The sequence below is a fragment of the Trichechus manatus genome, unplaced genomic scaffold, assembly GCF_000243295.1.
Source record: "Trichechus manatus latirostris isolate Lorelei unplaced genomic scaffold, TriManLat1.0 scaffold00059, whole genome shotgun sequence".
In the NCBI taxonomy this organism is placed as follows: Eukaryota; Metazoa; Chordata; class Mammalia; order Sirenia; family Trichechidae; genus Trichechus; species Trichechus manatus.
Genome location: NW_004443995.1, coordinates 5,440,274 through 5,459,497, shown reverse-complemented (window position 1 = coordinate 5,459,497; position 19,224 = coordinate 5,440,274). Strand labels below are relative to the sequence as shown.

The 19,224-nt window shown below is 40.5% G+C and overlaps 1 protein-coding gene across 3 annotated transcripts in view; it reads left to right on the top strand.

Moving 5' to 3' along the window:
• FHIP1A (FHF complex subunit HOOK interacting protein 1A) overlaps nt 1-19,224 on the top strand; it is a 292,671-nt gene that overhangs the window by 199,999 nt on the left and 73,448 nt on the right. For all 3 annotated transcript variants that reach the window (XM_023733549.1, XM_004378826.2, XM_023733548.1), the window contains exon 6: nt 52-138. In XM_023733549.1, coding sequence (XP_023589317.1) covers nt 52-138 — 87 coding nt within the window. The remainder of the gene's footprint in view (nt 1-51; nt 139-19,224) is intronic.

Genomic DNA, 19,224 nt, shown 5'->3' with positions numbered 1-19,224 from the left:
CCTAAAGATTGAACTTTTTGCCTTTTTCATGACTACCTGTGTCTCTCTTAGGTGGCTCACCCCTTGATTCGCAGTCAGCTTGTCAATTACATTTACAATGGATTCTTGGTACCGGTCTTGGCTCCTGCTCTCCATAAGGTCAGCAATTGGCTAATGGTAATCTTTTGTCTATTTATAGTACTAGTGATGGAAACTGAGAAAGGTGAACAAATGTAGTTGACTTGATGGTGGCTTTAGCCTTATTATTCTCCTCATTCTGTCTGCATTTCTTAGCAATATTAAACAATGGTCATAGCTAAAGCATGATGGGATCCATTTGGTGTCATAGAATACAGCATTGTGAATGTCAAGTAAGATAGTCGGCTAAACTAGGATTGACAAATAGACTCTTGTTCATGGGTAATGGCTACTTGGAACTCTCTGTTAAGCTGTCCTCTGAAGCAAACGTCTGGCATAAGAGTACAAGGTCCACTGTGTGGGCATGTGAGGGGCAGTGGTCGCACAAGCCTCTTAGATTTGTCATCTCTTTAACAGAAGATAATTTTTTTTGTTGTAAGAGTTTTGTGACAGCAGAAATTAAAGTGAAACCAAGTTAAGGTCCCATCAAGTGTTGGCTGTCTCATTATCACCACCATGAATTCGTATGAAACTCTCATTTTATATAATTATTTAACAGATATCTTTTGCTTAGTGAGCTGTCAGGGAGATACCAATGGACACAGAATTCTAATTTTTAGTAGTTTTTTCTTCACTAAGAGACATGCACAGTACATAGTTCAGAGGGTTTTAGTTTGTCAAATTATTGGACTCACCAGCTGTGGCAGGGAGAGAAGCAAGGAACAACTAAAAATGTTGTTTTGATGGAATGCCCACCTTTTCACATCATGAAGCTACATTTTCATGGGTTCTGATTTTATAGAATCCAGGAATGCTTGATTATGGCAATTTGAAGCCTGGCTGTACATGCTGATGGATTTCTAGTTTCTAGCATCAGACCTTGATGAAAGATGTTCATCTCTCACCATTTAATGTCCTTTGAGCATCGTGACCTTCTTTTCGAAAATCAACAGGGTACTTGGTCTGACTAGGATTTTTATATTGTCTCTAGTTTCAAGAATTAGTCTTGGAAATGTGGTTTAAACATAAAAATGTTGAAATTTGCAGGATATTTTTAGAGACCAAGTCTCTGAAATTAGATCTGTCTTAGAAATTATGGGACATATATTTTCAGAAAATACAGACCTGTGTTTGTATCCAGGTTGTCCTTCTGTTAGTATCTTGACGTTCTGAGGTGGAGTGGGGTGTCTCATATTGAAGGTCTTTAAGCCGCTGCTTGGAGGAATATACCTCTTTGGAGGAATACAGCAGTACTGTTGAAATTCTTTGCCAGTAATTTTCCATATGTACTCTCACACCTGTAGACTTTCTTCCTCATTTATTTGCATCCTCTTCCTCATTGACCTAGTGACATGAAATAATTTCCCAAGTCATTATTATACTAATGATAATTATTATAATTGTTATTTGCTCAGGATATTTTATGTTATTAGAATTAGCGTGTCTTAATGTTGTGAATATTAACGATAACTGTTTATCCATAATTGAGGACAGAGAGCTGTTGTGAGGATCTGACTGGTCACTTCTTGTGTTTCTCCTTCATAGTACTTACCACAAGTCGAATTAAATCATTAAATGTGCAATTACTTATTCAGTGTCTGTCTCCCCAGTGGTCTGTGAGCTCCTGGGGGTAGGGATCACATCTGTTTTGCTCACTGTTGTATCTCCAGTGCTGAGCACAGTGCCTTACACCTAGGAGGTTGGTAGAACAGCACACAAATAGAATGATGTTTGTTAAAGTGCCAAACAGAGTGCTGGCACCTGCTACATTGCCAGACAGTTGTTCACAGAGACTGATAGTTAACATCTGATACGGCACTTTACGTATATTAACTAATATTATTCTCAATTATGCCCATAATTAAAATATGATATTTAAAAAATTATAAAGTCAATACATGCTTACTGAGGAAAAAATACAGTCAATACTGGATATATAAAATGAGAGTGAAAGTTCTATATTAGGTTTAAATTTCCAACCCATAATTAAGGTTCCTTAACTTTTATACATTGCAGACAACTTCTCCCCAGGGCATGGAGCCCTGGTGGTGCAATGGTTAAGTGTGCGACCTGTTTTCTGTGGTACCACCGGGCAAGTTCGAACCGCCAACCTTTAGGTTAGTAGTCAAGTGCAAACCATTTGCACCACCCAGGGGCTTCAACTCTACTCATATAGCCTGAAAGGCCTGAAAATCTGCTGAATGACCTGCTTACCCTCAAACTTAGAATAACAAAAACCAAGCTCATAATACATTTCTTTCTAGGCCAGTTCAGCTCATCTACTGCATACCTCCTTTTTAGTGAATAATATCATTTTTTCCTAGTTACCTGGCCTAGAAACCTTGATTATTATTGAATATTTTCTCTTACTCTCCCCTCATATAGTGCCAGTATTTTTTTCATAAGGTTCTTTAATATGATCCTTTTTGTTCTTCTGCTAACAATGTCAATTTAGGCCTTCATCTCCACACACCTCACCACAGGTAGTATTTGCTAACGGGCCTGGTTGCTGCAGGCTGTCTCACACATCACTGCTGGATTAAGTTTTCTAAATACTTCTGTAAATGCATTACCATTCCTCTAAAACCTTCAGTAGCTCTGTTTCCTACAGTCTCCTTAGTCTACAGTATCTCCTGCAGCACCCTGTTCCATGCCATCCTCATTCATGTCTCAAGGCTTTTCTATACTCAGTCTGTTTCCTTTGCTTGGAATGTTCTCCTCCTTTTTCTTTTGTTGTTAGGTCTTATTCTTCCTTCAAAGACCAGCTTAAATCCCCCTCCCTCCCACAGCAGTCACTGACTTTGGGGGTGCTGGGCTTCTGTCTTCTCTAGAATTTGTAGATCTTAGTGCCTGTGTCAAGGAGCCTGGTGGGGCAGTGGTTAAGTGCTTGACTGCTAACCTTTGGCTGCTAACAGAAAGGTTGGCAGTTCAAACCGATCAGCTGCTCCGTGGGAGAAAGATGTGGCAGTCTGCTTCTGTAAAGATTACAGCCTTGGAAACCCTATGGGGCAGTTCTACTCTGTCCTACAGAGTCTCTATGAGTCGGAATCCACGGGACGGCCGGTGTCAGTCATTTAGCACTGAATGACTGTTGTTAGGTGTAGTCTGATATTTAACCCTGTCTCCCCACCTCTTCCTGATGCCCCTGGAAGAGTCTATATCTGCCGTTCTCAAACAGTGCACCAAGGAGTCCTGGAGCTTCTCAGGGGCCCTGTGAGCTATTTTAAATTTATGAGGGAAACACAGCGCCATCTTTCGGACACGACATGAACTACTAGTTCCAGGTGGTCCACAGTTTCAACACTGAATTGTATACATATCATTCAGTGTGGTTGTATCTTTGCAAAGCTCGATTTTCGGTGGGTGCCGTGCTAAAAGCAAGTACCACATGAAATCAGTGTGGAACAGGAAATGAGGGTGTCAGTGTTCAGTCTGATTCTACGATTTGAGTGCCCAGCAGGTGCTAAGCTGTTAGGACTTAACTACATATTAAACTGGACCTAAATACTTAATAAATGGGGTTATTGGGTATTTCTTTTAGCTTAGGGATGCTGTGAAAAAATTACTGATACACTGAAGATACCACGGACTGAAAAAGTTTGATACCCTCTGGTCTATTTGTGTGCTCTTTTTATGCCTCTGGAGCAGGGTTTGGTGAACTATGGTCCATGAGCCAAATCTGGCCTGTGGCCTGTTTTTGTATATCCCAAGAGCAAAGAATAGTTTTCACATTTTTTCAAAGGTTGTTAAAAAAAAATTAGGAATATATGTTACAGACCATATGTAGCCGACAAAGTGTAAAATATTTACTCTCTGGCCCATCACAGAAAAAGTTTGCTGACCCCTGCTCTAGAGGGTAGCTTGTGTTCTGTATATTTCAGGTGATCAGTACATGTATGGAAATGATGATCACAGTGGAAGAAAGTCCCCAGGTTGAGAGCAATGGCCTAGTAAAAGGATTATCAATAATAATTTTTTATTTTTTTTTAAATGCAGTTAACAGGCTGAGGAACAGCAGAAGACAGACATGAAACACGCTGATTTGCTTTGTAGCTGGCTTGGAGGAATCTTTGTTGGGTGTGTTGTTCAGGGGTCCTGAGCTGGCAGGACACCAGCAGATAGCAATAGTAGCCGAAGATGGTGTCAGCTCTTGCCTTGGCTCTAGCAGGGGGGACTGGCAGAATGTGTGGAGGGAAGGGGTTGCATAAGCAGCAACCTGGTCTCAGTCATATCATTTCTGATAAGTGTCTTGTGAATGAGGATATTCTTATGCTTTGTGGATTATTTCGGTTCCTTTATTTGCAGATCATTAGGAAATTAGGACAGAAGTTTGATGCTGTGTGTGGTCAATGGAGGGAGACCTTTAGGGAGGGAAGCGTGCTGAAAGTAAGGGATGGATGGATGGGAAAATAATTACACACCAGCCTTTTCTCCAGGCACCTCACAGACTTTGCAGTGATAACTGTGACCTCAAAGAAAGCCTGTACCTTTGGTTTTTGCAAAGAGCAGCCAGCTGTGTTTCATTCAGTTAATTATTCCATACAAATGCACTTGGAAAACCAGAAGCAAAAAATGTAGAAAACTGATTTTTTCCACCATCTCGTACGTGCTAAAACCATGCTTGAACAATATACATGTGTAGAGTAATTTCAGCCATTTCTTTAAAGGCATGTGTGCTGGGTTCATAGAAGTCATGGTGGAGCCCATTTGTTTTACAACCTTGTCTTCCACAAACACACATATATATTCATGATTTGCATCCTGCAAGCTCAATAATTCATTGGTTATTGACTTAGGTTGATGGATGGAAATGTTTTGGGGCCTAGAGAAGAAAAGATGGAAATTTTGAGAGGCTGGGAGCAGTCACACTTGTTTGTAGCCCTCTTGCTATTAGTGAGTATGTGGTGGGGTGGGCTGGGACCACATTAGTTGGGCTCTCACTGGCGATGCGTGTTTTGGACTTCATGCCTAGTAAAACTAGCGACTGAAGGATTTTTAAGAGTAATTAGTTAGTATCTTCAAATTATTATTAGTGTTATTAAATATTAATGAGCTGTAATTGGGTGCTGAGTTTACAGAGGAGTACACTGGTCTCTTATGCCGTCATGCTTTCAGTCTCCAGTGAGGAGGGGGACAGTGCCTGCCACTTAGCCGTTGCCTGGTTCCATTTCCCTGTCCAGCCTTCCTCCTGAATCTCTAATGTAGGAGACAGGAGAGGGTCTTCTGGGTGGGAAAACAGTAGAAGATCAGTTCCCCTCCTTGCTCTTACAGCGGATGTCCTGTTGCATTTTTGGATGCCTAGCATGTCAGTGCTCTTTGTCACTCTGCTGTCCTCTGGACCACTTCCTGTTGAAAAACACCTTGGAGTTTTATGTCTAGTTTCCAGTTATGCTGTAGAATTTCATTGATTAGGTCGTTCCTTTCAGTGGAAAATTGGAAGGAAGAAAGAATCAAATGCACAGACTTAGGATGCCATCTTGGCCCTGGAATTTTGAGATTTTATTTCTCAAACGTGGTTCTTTTCTAAAATCTTTTGTGGTTTCCCTTGAGTGATGGAGTCCCACACTAGACCCCGGGTCCGGGGTGAACCATATTGAAAGATATATAGAGGAATCATGTTTTGGTATCTACATTTCATATTTCTACTTATGCATTTCTATAATTTGCTTTTTAATACCCATCTCTACATTCTTGACCCATGGTTTCTATCACCGTGTTGTCTTGCCCTGTTCTTGCCATCTGCTCATTCCTCACCCTGTAATAATGCTGAACTGTAATTGTTCATATGAAACTTTGTTTCTCACCATGCCTGGATAAGCCAGTTACTGAGAATATTCTGGCCTCCACTGTGCTGGAAGCACACCTGTGTGCCCACCTTGGCCCTCAAACCACTGGTCTGGTGTAAAGTGACAGAATCTCAAGGATATCCTGGAAAATGAGGCCTTTCCTCTTAAAAGCTGCTGCTGTTGTCTCCACACCTTCACAGGCAGGCTCCAGCTGGCTCCAGGGCAGGGGGGTGTCCCTTTAGGGCCATAGAGCAGCTGGGAAAGGCCTGTGAACTCTGGTTGCTTGAGCTCAGCAGGAAAACTTAATGCACCTGGTGCCTGTGTTTTGTTGTGGTCACTGTCCAATGCTGGCAATCCAGTTGTGACTGAGGGAAACATAGCTAAGGAGGCTGGCTCAGCTGGGATGGGAGTGGTGGGGACCCAACAATCATTCTGACTCCTCAGTTACCCTGGACTTAACAGAAAAGTACCAGGAAAGGAGAGGCCAGATGTAACGATCACTGTAGTCAGTCAGTAATCGCAGATGAACGAGGTAATTAAAAGGCCCGGTCCTGTCGTGGGCCTGCAGCTATGTAACATGGAGTGGCAGTAGCACTATTAAACTTGGATTGAAAAATCGTATTAAACAGGCCGGCTCTAGATAGCCTAAATTAATAATTGCTCTATCCAGTGAGAGCCAGCTATTAAATAGACCTAGAAGATTTTAGTGAGAATTATTTAACAGGCTTTGACTTGGAAATACTTGATTTATTAATTGAAAACTAAGAGTTAGTGTGCACCATCTAATACATTCAGTTAATGCGTTATATTCAATGACTACAACTTTGGGAAGCAGTCAAGCTTAGCAGTTCAAAACATGGGTTTTGAAGTTAGAGATCTTATTTGAGTTCTAGCTCTTTGCTACTTAACTAGCAATGTGACTATGAACAAATATCGTCATTTTACATATAGGATCTATAAGATAATAATATCTACCTCATTGAGTTCTTGTGAAGAATAAATGAGATAATGCATTTAAAGCACTTCTCATTGCCCCTGGTACTTAGTCCTAAATAAGTATTGCCTGTTATTATTTACTAATCTAACCAGCTGAATCTCTAAAATGAGGTTTCTGAGACATCCTTTGCATGACACTGTATGTTACTTGCCAGTTAATTTTATCCCATTTTTAGTCACTTCACTTGGATTTTAGATAATATGCTTATTGTTTCTTATCACACTTTTACTTTATTTCACTGAATGCATAAGTTTGGGTTTTCTCAACTATATTTCTCTCAGGATGAGAAGAAGGTGACATCAACTCAGGTTGTTCATAGGATTGTTTTCCTATCTATGAATTGTCCCAATTCTCAATGCCAGAGGTTCTTAAAGTTAAATGTGCAAAGACAATTACCTGAGAACTTTTTAAGTGCAAACTCCTGAGTCCCAGAGATTCTAATTTAATAGGTTGGGTTGAGGCTCAGGAATTTGCACTTTAGCAAGCACCCAGGTGTTCCAGTACCATGGACTGCCAAAAGACAAACAAATCTGTCTTGGAAGAAGTACAACCAGAATGTTCCTTAGAAGCGAAGATGGCGAGACTAAGTCTCACATACTTTGGACACGTTATCAGGAGGGATTAGTCCCTGGAGAAGGACATCATGCTTGGTAAAGTAGAGGGTCAGCGAAAAAGAAGAAGACCCTCAATAAGATGGATTGTTACCGTGGCTGCAACAATGGGCTAAAGCATAACAACGATTGTGAAGATGGTGCAGGACCAGGCAGTGTTTCATTCTGTTGTACATAGGGTTGCTATGAGTCGGAACTGACTCAATGGCACCTAACAACAACAACTAACAGGTGTGTCAAGGACCACACTTGGAAAAATACTGATCTACGCCCTACTCCTAGTATTTTTATTATTTATGCTATTTCATTGCATTAGAAATCAGAAGACATAGGTTCTAGTTTTATGTGTGATCTCAAGTGTTGTAACTCTTCTGGGATCTAGTTTTGTCATCTGTCATACTCCCCACCCTGTCAACCTCCTAGGACTACGGTGAACATCAAACAAGAAGGTAGATAGAAGCACTTTGGGAAGCTGTTAAACCCTTTCCAAACTAGCAAGGTATTAAAATGAGGATAAGGTTTGCCCTGCCTCCCTGCAAGCTATTTTAGCCCTCAAAGCAGGTAACATAGGTCAAAGTAGTATCTAAAGGTGAGTAGTAAAAGGAGATTTTTGGGTTCTTAAGTGTGGGCTCTAAGGATGTGGTTCAGTCCCTGGGGTGTGTATGGTGTGTGACTGAGAGAGACACCGCCCTGTATTAGTTTTCCTAGGCCCGCTGTAACAAAATACCACAAAATAGATGAACTTAGAAGAACAGGAGTTTATTGTCTCACAGTTCTGGGGCTAGTACGTAGTCTGAATTTAGGGTGTTGGCAGGGCCATGTTCTCTTGGAAAGCTCTAAGGGAAGATCCCTTATTGTCTCTCCAGCTTCTGTAGCTTCAGGCATTTCCTGGCCTTCTTTGGCTTGTAGATGGATCCTCACGTGGCTGTCTTCCCTCTGCATCTCTTTGTGTCTCTTCTGCTCTTTTAGAAGGACTCCACTCAGATGGAATTAGTACTTACCCTACTCCTATGTGACCTCATATTAACTGATAACGTTTTCAAAGACGTTATTTCCAAACAAGGTCACATTTACAGGTACTGAGGTTAGGACTCAAACCTGTCTTTTTGAAGGACACAACTGAATCCATAACACTCCCATTGTTCGGGATGCTAGACAAGTTCAACTGTTTATTACTATGAAATCATCTTTGCTTTCTAGTGTGGTGCTATTAAGACATGTGAACAGTGATGCCAGTACCATAAAACTTGTTTCAAATGGAAATGTTATCAGCTTGGGAATGGCAGGACTGGCCGCTCACTGTTGTTATGACAATATACTATAAAAAAATTGCAGTGCCACCACTGACCAGGCCCCACAAGGTGCACTGGTGTTCTGGGAAGAAAAGAAAATGAGTGCTCATTGTAATTTGAGGTTACACAATAAAGATAGGATTGCAAGATTTTCTTCAGTTGACTGTAACCATTGTTACTTTTTTTCACTTCCCACATTCTAGGTTATTAAATGGAAAGATGATGCACACACGTACTTAGATCCTTATATAAATATACTTTTCCTTTTATCGGTATATAGAAAAGCCTGAGAGTCCATTATTTATCCCAGAACTATTTTCTTGTGGAGTGACTGTGAAAACATAATGAAATGTCTTATGCTTATTGTGGAAAGCCTCTGAGAATGTGGACATAGTAAGAGAACCTATTGGAACATTTGCTTTTTTTAAAAAAAGAGAATCTTGTAACTAATGCTGAGGTCTTATGCTAAGTTTCCAGCGTAATTAAGTACTGTATCTTTGAATGTTTCATAGACATGGAGGCTCCAAGTAGGAAACATGGCATGTGTGCAGTGGAGACCTGAGCATATTGTTATATGATTGGAAGTGCAAATCTTTCCTCTCATTTTGCATATTTGCAGAACAAATAGTGAATTAATCGGCTATTAAAAAAAAAAAACCCATTGACATCAAGTTGATTCCGACTATATTATCACCTTGGTCCAAAACCAGCTTCACTGTGTCTTGGGACACCCCGATCCCTATAATGCTGTACCAAAACAAACAAACAAACAAAAGACACAAAGCTGGCCCAAGTAAATAGACTTAAAATAAAAAGCAAAGATGAAGGCAGATGTATTTATTGACATAAACCTAGATGTAGTGGTATCCAGTGAATAAGTTATTTGCAAAGGACTTAATATGGTGTGGACTTTAGAATCAGATTGCTGGGGTTATTATCCCAGCTCTGCCACTTGCTAGCTGTGTGCCCTTGGGCAGAACACATAGCCTCTATGAGCCATTTTCCTCGTTTAAAAAATGAAGATGATGGTAATAGAACTTACCTTTTAGGATTTGTGAGGATTAAGTGAGTTGATTCTTTAAAACAGGGACTGGGTTGCTATGAGCCGGAATCGACTGTGCAACAATCGGTTTGGTTTTGGGTTTTGGCACATAGTAAGGTGCTATGTAAGTGTTAGCTCTTATTACTTTTGTTGTTTTTGTTGTTATTATAGTTGCTGGAAAATCATAGTTTTAGGTAACTGAGCAGCTCTTTCATTGCTCTGTAATTTATAAAGTTTGGCATATTGCCAAGAAGAAATATGTAAATAATTATAGACATTAAGGTACCTAAGGAGAAATAATGCAGAGACATAGAATATGTAGAACCCAAATATTCGAATCTTTTCCTAGGCTAAACCAAACTTCCTCTACTCCTCTTTTCATAGATTCATTTTGCCATCTGTACCCTGACTGTGAATTGAACATAAATGCCTGTGCTTATTTATGCCTTCCCTTCACACGAGATACTGTGAATCAGTGTCACAGCAGTCCAGGGAAATGTCAGTTTCCCTCCCCTGATCAATTCAGACCGTAGCTGCCAGTGTAGCCATTTCTCTTATTACCATTCATCTGGGGATAGGTCAGTGGGTACTGGTCCCTTCTGTATTTGTTAGGTCCAGTAATCTGATATAACAATTGACAGAGTGCAGGGAAAGTGCTGTCTTTATCTAGAAGAAGAAAGGATACAGAAACAAAGGGTGAGGTCCAAGAGGGGTCTTGGCACAGAGCTTCCATGGCCCTAGGGGATGTACTTAGCCTCCCAGAGCGGAATGTTCCTCTCTTCTACCAGAAAGCTCCAGTGAGCCTCTGTCTTCCAAGGTCTTTGTTGGCATCACAGTGTGGCCTCCTGAGGCATAGTCAGCACTGGGGCCCCCAAGTGACCCTTCTTTGTCAGATTGGCCCCTACGCATTGGCCTCTGGTGTGGTCTTGCTCTCAGGAACCAAGACCAAAGGCCAAATTGTTTACTGCAAAGGGGTTCCACACCTCGCAGATGACTTTCTCTTCCAACTGTACTTATTCTAATTTTTCTCATCCTCCAATGTCCAGACTACATAACACCTCCTTCTGAAAGTCTTCCATGATCCTGCCAGGCATCCACAATTGTCGTTTACTTCTATAGAGCTTGGTTGGTATCATTCATGTGGCACTAAAAGGTTACCTTGTATGATCATTATGCGTTTAATATGTCTCACCCCTCCTACTAGTTGGTAAACACTATGCGAGCAGGGACCATTTTTTCCGTATCTACTTATTCATCCATTCATTGGACAAATATAGCAGCATATCTATCACACTACCTTGTACATAATGAGTGTTAAATGATGTTTCTTGAATAAATAAGTGAATGTGTGAACATAGACATGGTGACTAGGTATGTGTGGAGTAAATGCAAGGGGGTGAGAGGAGAAAGCTAAAGAGAGATTTAATAGAGCTGTTGGCATCAAGGCAGGTTGATGAACTAAAGTTTGGCTGACAGCTGGCGCTCTTGGTGGCATGGAGTGGGAGACAAGTGAGGTGCATGAGGGAAGGGCTCTCTAGGATTGGCTAGAGATGGCTGTTGCTGAAAGTGGGACAACTCTTAAATGTTATAAAAATCTAGAAGGGAAACGACCAGATTAGAGACAGATATTGTTGGAAAATATAAAGGAAAGTATAGATATTTTATAGAAAGAAGCAGAAGGAACACAACCAAAAAACATTACTGAAGAATCCGTGATGGCTCCAAGATTCACGTTTGAAATATGCTCCCTACATGTAGAGATGAAATTGTACAAGCTAGGCAAACTTTTCTTTGCTGCTTTTGGTTTGAGTTGCTTATGAGTTATCAACTTAAAAGTAATTGGAAATATATCATTTCCATGGTTGTTTATCAAGATATCAAACTACATGGATTGGCATGTGTGCTCTTTATATTTATGTTAAATGCTTTACTAGAACTGGATGATTTACCTCAATAAAGCTAGAAGTAGAAATACCTCATGATCTAGCAGTCCCAATCCTAGGAGTATACCCTAGAGATCTAATAGCAATGACGCAAATAGACATATGCACACCTATGTTCATTGAAGCATTGTTCACAATAGCAAAAAGATGGAAGCAACCTAAGTGCCCATCAACAGATGAATGGATAAACAAATTGTGGTACATACACACAATGGAAGACTATGCAATCATAAGGAATAATGATGAGTTCTCAAAATATATTATGACATGGATGAATCTGGAAGACATGCTGAGTGAAGTAAGTCAATCACAAAAGATCAAATATTGTATGATCTCACTATTATAAAAAAACAAGAATAGGTATACATGTGGAAAGCAACATTCTTTGGTGGTTACCAGGGATGGGAGGGGGAATCACTTTCTAGACAGTAGACATTTGCTAGTTTTGGTGATTCAAAAGACAATACTGAGTAAGGGTAAAGTCAGCACAACTTGACCAAGATAAATGATGACACTAAAAAGTACGCAAGAATAAAGGATGACTTTGGAAATACTGTAATATATACAATTTTGCAACAATAGTAATAACTAAAAAATATGTGTGTGGTTATATAGGCATGTGTGCGTATGTATGTATACAAAGGTACATATGAATGTATGGATATGCATGTATAGGTGTTGGCTGTAGGCAAAAGTATATACATGTTTATGTGTGCTGTATATATGTTCATATATAAAATAAAGCACATAGGGGGCACAGTTAGGGATACTTCCTAGACATAAACACCTCACGGGATTAGTTTACTGGGTTTGAGGGCTTAGGACCATAGTCTCATAGAATAACTCGATCAATTGGCATAACATAGTGCATAAGGTTATGTTCTACATCTTATTCTGGTGAATAGTATCTGGGGTCTTAAAAGCTTGTGAGCAGCAATCTAAGATACAAGTATTGGTCTCTACTTGTCCGGAGCTAAAGAGAAGGAAACCAAAGACTCAAAGAAGAAATTAGCCTATAGGACTAATGGTCTACACAAAAAACAACCTCACCTACTTTGAGACCAGAAGATCTAAATGGTACCCGGCTAGCACTACTCCACTGTTCCTACAGATGGTCCCAGATAGAATGGAGGAAAAATGTAGAACAAAACTCAGATTCTTGAAAAAGGCCAGACTTACTGGACCTGTAGAGACTAGAGGAATCCCCAAGACTTTTGCCCTGAGATAACGTTTAAACTTGGGACTCAAACCACTCCTGGAGGTTACCTTTCACCCAAATGACAGATTGGCTCATAAAATAAATAATATTACCTGTGAGTACTGTGTTCTTCTAAATAATCATCTAAATGAAACCAAACGGTAAACATTTACCCTAGACCAAAGGTGAGAAGGTAAGGAGGGGAGGCAGGGAAGCTAGATTAATGGAATCATAACAATCAAAATGGAAATAATGAGAATGCTGACACACTATGAAAAATGTAATCAATGACACTGAACAATATGTATAGAAGTTGTTAAATGAGGATGAAATTTGCTATGTAAACTTTCACCAAAAACACAATAAAATATTAAAAAACAAGACAAAACTGGATAATTTTTAACAGTCCCTTCCTGCCTTCTCATCCTGCTTTTGGGCAGGAGCTGCCTATTTGGTCTCATGTATCTGACTGAACTAAGAAACACATTCCTCATGTGTATTATTTTTTGTTTTATAGTCCTGTCTAATCTTTGCCTGAAGAGTGGGCTTCGAGAATGGTTTCAGTTCTAGAAACAGTGCATTTGGGGGCCGTAGATTCGGGGGCTTTTCCAGTCTCTGTCAGACCATTAAGTCTGGTCTTTTTACATGAATTTGAGTTCTGTTCTTCAGGGAACCTGGGGTGGGAAGGGGAAGTGTGCTGTCATGTTGTGAGAATAGCAACTAATGCCACAAAACAATATGTGCATAAATTTTTGAATGATAAATTAAAAACAATAAAAAGAGGAAGAAAAAAAGAACGTTCTGGCCAAATCTAAATGGAGAGATTAAATTGAAGATAGAAACATATTATGTTATGTACACTCATGGAATTTTAGGATAGACATAGTTCTAGAGATTGTCTAGTTCCAGATCCTCATTTTTCAGATGAAGATATTTAGGACCAGAGAGGGTAAGTAACTTGCTCAGGCTCACACAGCTGACTGATTATTGGCAGAGCTTGGACCAAATCCAGATCTCCAGATCTCAAGGGTTCAGTATCCTGCTGTTTCTAATACTCTTCTCCGCAGTCAATCCTGGTTCCACGATTCCTTCCTTGGCATACATTTAACTCCTGAGCTTCCAGTGTAGAATTTAGAAAAAAGTTCTCCTTACGCTTTGTTTAATTGCAAAATAGAAATGATTCTTACAGAGTAAATCCCCTTCTCTTGAGGCTCCTGTGCAATGCAGGGGATGTTTGGGTGTGCATCTTGAGTCTGTCTTGAGCTTCTCCTCTTGGTAAGTCTGCTTGAGAAGGAGAGCTTGCACCATCTAGTGGATCTAAGAAGATGCTCTCAGGTTTAATTTTTTGGTGGCCCTACTTTAAGAAGAAGAATGGAAAATATTTTTACTCAGTAATCTGTAGATTCTCACATGAAACCCTTTGTTCTTATCATGAGAGTGGAGTTAGCAGCACAGAATGATGGCAGGGTTACTTTGTGCTTTACAGTGCTAAAAACAAGGCAAATAATTGGCCATGCTTCTTCTTACTTTTAATGGTGGAAGTAGGGTAAAGGAGTGGGTAGTATATCGACCTTGTTTTTTCAACCAGTGTTTGGATTGTTTTACTCATTAATTCAAAACATTAGCTCTTCTGTAATGGGCCTTCCCGTCATAAAAAGCCAAAAGCAATCCACTGCCATTGAATCAATTTCATAGTGATACTGTAGGACAGAGTAGAACTGTCCCATAAGGTTTCCAAGGCTGTAGATCTTTACGGAAGCAGACTGCCACATCTTTCTACCATGGAGCTGCTGGTGGTTTTAAACCACTGACATTTTGGTTAGCCGCTGAGCGCTTTAACCACTGCACCACTAGGGCTCCTTCTTCCCATCATAGTTGGGAATTAGTCAAATCCAGCTAGTATTCCTGGGAAATCCTCTGATGCTCATTTGGGTGATTAACTTATTTAAGAATGTGTACAGTATTCTGCTACCCAATTGGATAAATTAAGGTTTTGGAAGCTTCCAAATTCCTTCTTTATTTTCCTTCAATAGAGATTTTAAATCCTTTCACAAGCTATGTAAAATATTTGTCTTATGTGGCAGGTAGTAGAAGATGGTATCTGTGAAGCCAGATAACTTGATGGCTGAGTGGGCAGCACAGGCAGGGAGATCTCACCACCCCCTTTGCTGTGTGACTTGAAATGTCTGTGGCCTCTTGGGCTGAGTCTCCTTTGGAAAGAGTGTCATTGCTCATCTTCGTATTTCCAAAATACTGCAGCTCAGTAAAACTTTTTTTTTTCTTTTGTTACTCCATCAGCTGAAATACATAGTTGTAATTGATGTTCATAATGCCCAGGAGGCTTTTGATAGTGGTTCTCACCATGGTGCATATCTCACCCAGAATCACCAGGGCATGCCCGGCCCAACAACTAGAGATTCTGATTTAACTGGATGGGGTGAGGCATGAGCATGGGTAGTGTTTAAAAGCTCCCCAGGTGATTCTAACATGGAACTAGGGTTGAGAACAATTGGTGTATGGTATTCTTGAAAATGCGAAACATTATATTGCAAATCAAGTTTGGTAGTGTCAAGTCTATTTTCTGGCTTTTTAATTATTTGAACATTGGAAATCCATATTTGATAACCAGTATTCTCCTTGGGTGAGGAGTCCTGGTGGCACAGTGGTTAAAGTGATCAGCTGCTAACTGAAAGGTTGGTGGCTCAAACCCACCTTCTGCTCCATGGGAGAAAGATGTGGCAGTCTGCTTCCATAAAGATTTATGCCTTGGAAACCCTATGGGGCAGTTCTACTCTGTCCTGTATGGTTGCTATGAGTCAAAATCGACTGGGTGGCAGTGGGTTTAGTGTTTGGATTCTCCTCGAGGCTTTGGGAGCAGGAAGTGTACTGTATTGTGGCTGGAGTAATAAAGTTATCATTATGTTTAAATTCCTCCAGTTTTACATCTGTAGGAAGTGGTGGTAGGAGTCAGTCTTTGTGCACTATCTGAGGAATGTGAGTACTTCCAGGGATGGTCAGAAACAGTGAGGGCCAGAAGTTAATGCTTTTGTGGGTGGCATTTTAATGTGTTATTATGATCTGAGGGCATTGATTCTTTATTGTTGGCCCTTGTCCCAGTGACGGTAGGAAAATTGGTGTCTCTGTCAGTGCATTTTTTTCTCTTGCTGGTTTAATGATGACTTTCACATCTTCCTATGGCTTCCAGGAGTAAGGTGCTCAGTGGGTTCTTGGAGAAGCTATTTTCTGGGGTAATGTCCTGATCTGTCCCTGGGAGCAGCTTTCTTCTGACAAATGTGGCTGAGTTTGTTAGAGGAAGGATGGTGTGGTAAAAGGGGAAAAAGTGGGTAGTAATTCCTCTAAAACACCATGATTTGAATTCTTAAAATGGGAGATGATTTCTTTGACCTTAATCAGTCTACATGGTTTGATACAAACATTCAGTTTCAAGGGGCTATTACTCTGTTTTAGACGGCAGGAGGCAAGAATGTTAGGGAATTGTAGAATTCTTGTCTGGGCCTGTTTTCCTCAAAATAGTGTGAAAAACATGAAATTTAGTATCAGGCAGACCTGTGTTTGAATCTCATCTCTGACACTTACTGCGTACTTTTGGGCAAGTTTTTGTGAATTCTCTCATTTGTAAGATGATCTAATTATTTACCTTGCACGGCCAGGGAGAATTAACTCAGGTGATGTATGTAAAGCCTAAGCACAGAGCTATTTCTGGAACTACCACTAACAGTTGCAGTAACTAATGATAATAATAACAATAACAGTAAACAACTTTTTTTTTCTTCCTTTGGAAATGGTGCCTGGGATACAGGTAGCTCCATAGCCTGTGTGTCTAATTGTCTTGAGGGTAGGGATGCAAGGGGTGTTGACAGTGACCCAAGTGGGAAAGGCGTACTCAGAATTTTCATCCTCACATAATCAACATGTTATAAATTAGAGTCACATCACATGTTAATTCCTTAGAATGTAGTTGCTCCCTAGAAGGGTAAATCTCATAACTCATTCATCTTGTGTACATCCTGTTAATTTAACTCAGAGGGGACTAGAATATTTAAACAATGTGGAAGGGGGTTGGTTGGTATGGAAAGGGGGAAATATAATTTCTGTGGATTACTATGGTAGAAGTTATATCTAGTGCTGTGGGGTGGTGTGGGCTTTGGACATCCAGAAAGCATTGGGCCATCAGGAAGCTGAGAAGAGGAGATGCCAGGATGGGGGACAGGAGGGTGGTGAGGGTCTAAGCATACAGCCATCAATTTTGAATTCCTGTTAGGACCGCCTGTGTGTTGCTGTACATTTATCTTGGTACCACCTTTGTCATTTGCCGTAAGCCGGAAGTGTCTGGAATGCAGTACCATTTCTTTGAAGCGCTCGGCCTAGAATATAATGCATGTATGTGAATCAGTGTAAATGGAAACTGTGTACTGAGGGACCTGTGATGAGGTTTCAGGAATGTGAATATAGTTTAATTGAAGTATAAAGAAGTTCTCCTCCCCATCTGAGTTCTGACAAGTTGGGAAATAAGAAAAATGAATTAAGCAGATGGTAGATGAAAATAGTACCTTTATTAGCAATAAAACTGATACTGGAGAATAGGACTTAACCTGTGGGCAAGATTTTCTAAAACTGAATCCCAGAATTAGACAGACTTGCCCAGACACAGCACTGGACTATCACAGGCTCTTTCTTGTGAAGCCTGCGTAGGTAGCACCTGTGCCATGGAGAGGCAGAGAAGAATGTGTACTTCCTAGTAGAAACCTGGCTCCCAGAAGAAAGGAGCAATCTCATCCCCAGACTCATCAAAATGACAAGTTATTCCTCCTTCCCTGAGGAAGAGTTTCTGAGAGAGGCCAGAAGTACTCTGCTAGGACATCCTTCATGTGGTAGGAAACATTAGGATTGGAGACTTCAGTTTTCTCTGGGATTGGAGACTTCGGTTTTCTATGGGATTGGAGACTTCGGTTTTCTCTGTCACTTCTATAAAAATCCAACCTAGAAAACAAGCCAAGTAGGAAGTAGTAATTCGTATTTAAAGGAGCCCTGGTGGTGCAGTGGTTAAGCGCTCAGCTGCTAACTGAAAGGTCAGCGGTTTGAACCCACAAGCCACTCCAAGGGAGAAAAGACCTGGTGATCTGCTCCTAGAAAGATTACAGCCTTGGAAACTCTAGGGGGCAGTTCTGTTCTGTCCTGTAGAGTCGCTGTGAGTCGGAATCGACTTGATGGCAATGGGTCAGTTGAATTCATATTTAAAAAACAAATGAGGTGGTTTAAATGTCACTCTCATGCCCATGAATTTATAATGGTCCCTTTACCCTGCAGAAGATATTCCTGATTTGTTCACCTGGTTTTGAAAACCCCTCCTAATCTGGCTGTATCCTACCTATTAACCTTCCTTCCCCTCATGATTTTCAGATGCAAATCTGAAGTCATATCTGTGTCCTCACTGCCCTCTTTAGAGTCTACTCTTGTTTGTAGTGGTTAAGAGCTACGGCTGCTAACCAAAAGGTCGGCAGTCCAAATCCACCAGCCACTCCTGGGAAACCCTATGGGGCAGTTCTACTGAGTTGGAATCGACTCGACGGCAGTGGGTTTGGTTTTTTGGGTTTTCTTGTTCCTCTGTTCCTGTTCCTTTCCACTTCTTATCTGCCTGTCCAAAATGTATCCATCTGTTAAGTCCCAGTACAAGCCCCACTTTGGGCTAAAGCCTTGTGCTCAAGCACACACGGATTTTTCTCATCTCTAAACTGCTACTGAGCTTTCCGTTGGCGTCATGCAGCTTAGTACTTGTTTCATCATCTGAGTTTTATCAGCCAACGTCAGTAAGTACTTTGAGGGACAGGATGTTTCTTAAACTTCTTTTGTGTATCCTCGACTGCTAGTATCATACTGTACACATGAAAAGCACTCAATATGTATGCAATTGGTCAAATACATGTATCAAAAGGAAGTGGTTAGCACCCTTATCACGTCGTTAGAATAGAGTTCTGTGTTGGTTATGTTGGAAAATAAAATTACCAAGGCAGAGAGCTTAAGTTAGCTTTTAATGTCATGTCACTTACACATAATTAAAGAATCACAGATTTTTGGGGGAGTTGAGAAGGTAGAACATCTAATTTAACACCAAGCATTTTTTTTTTTTTTAATATTTTATTGTACTTCAGGTGAAGGCTTACAGAACAGATAGTTTCTCATGTAACAGTAACACACATGCTGTTTTATGACATTGGTT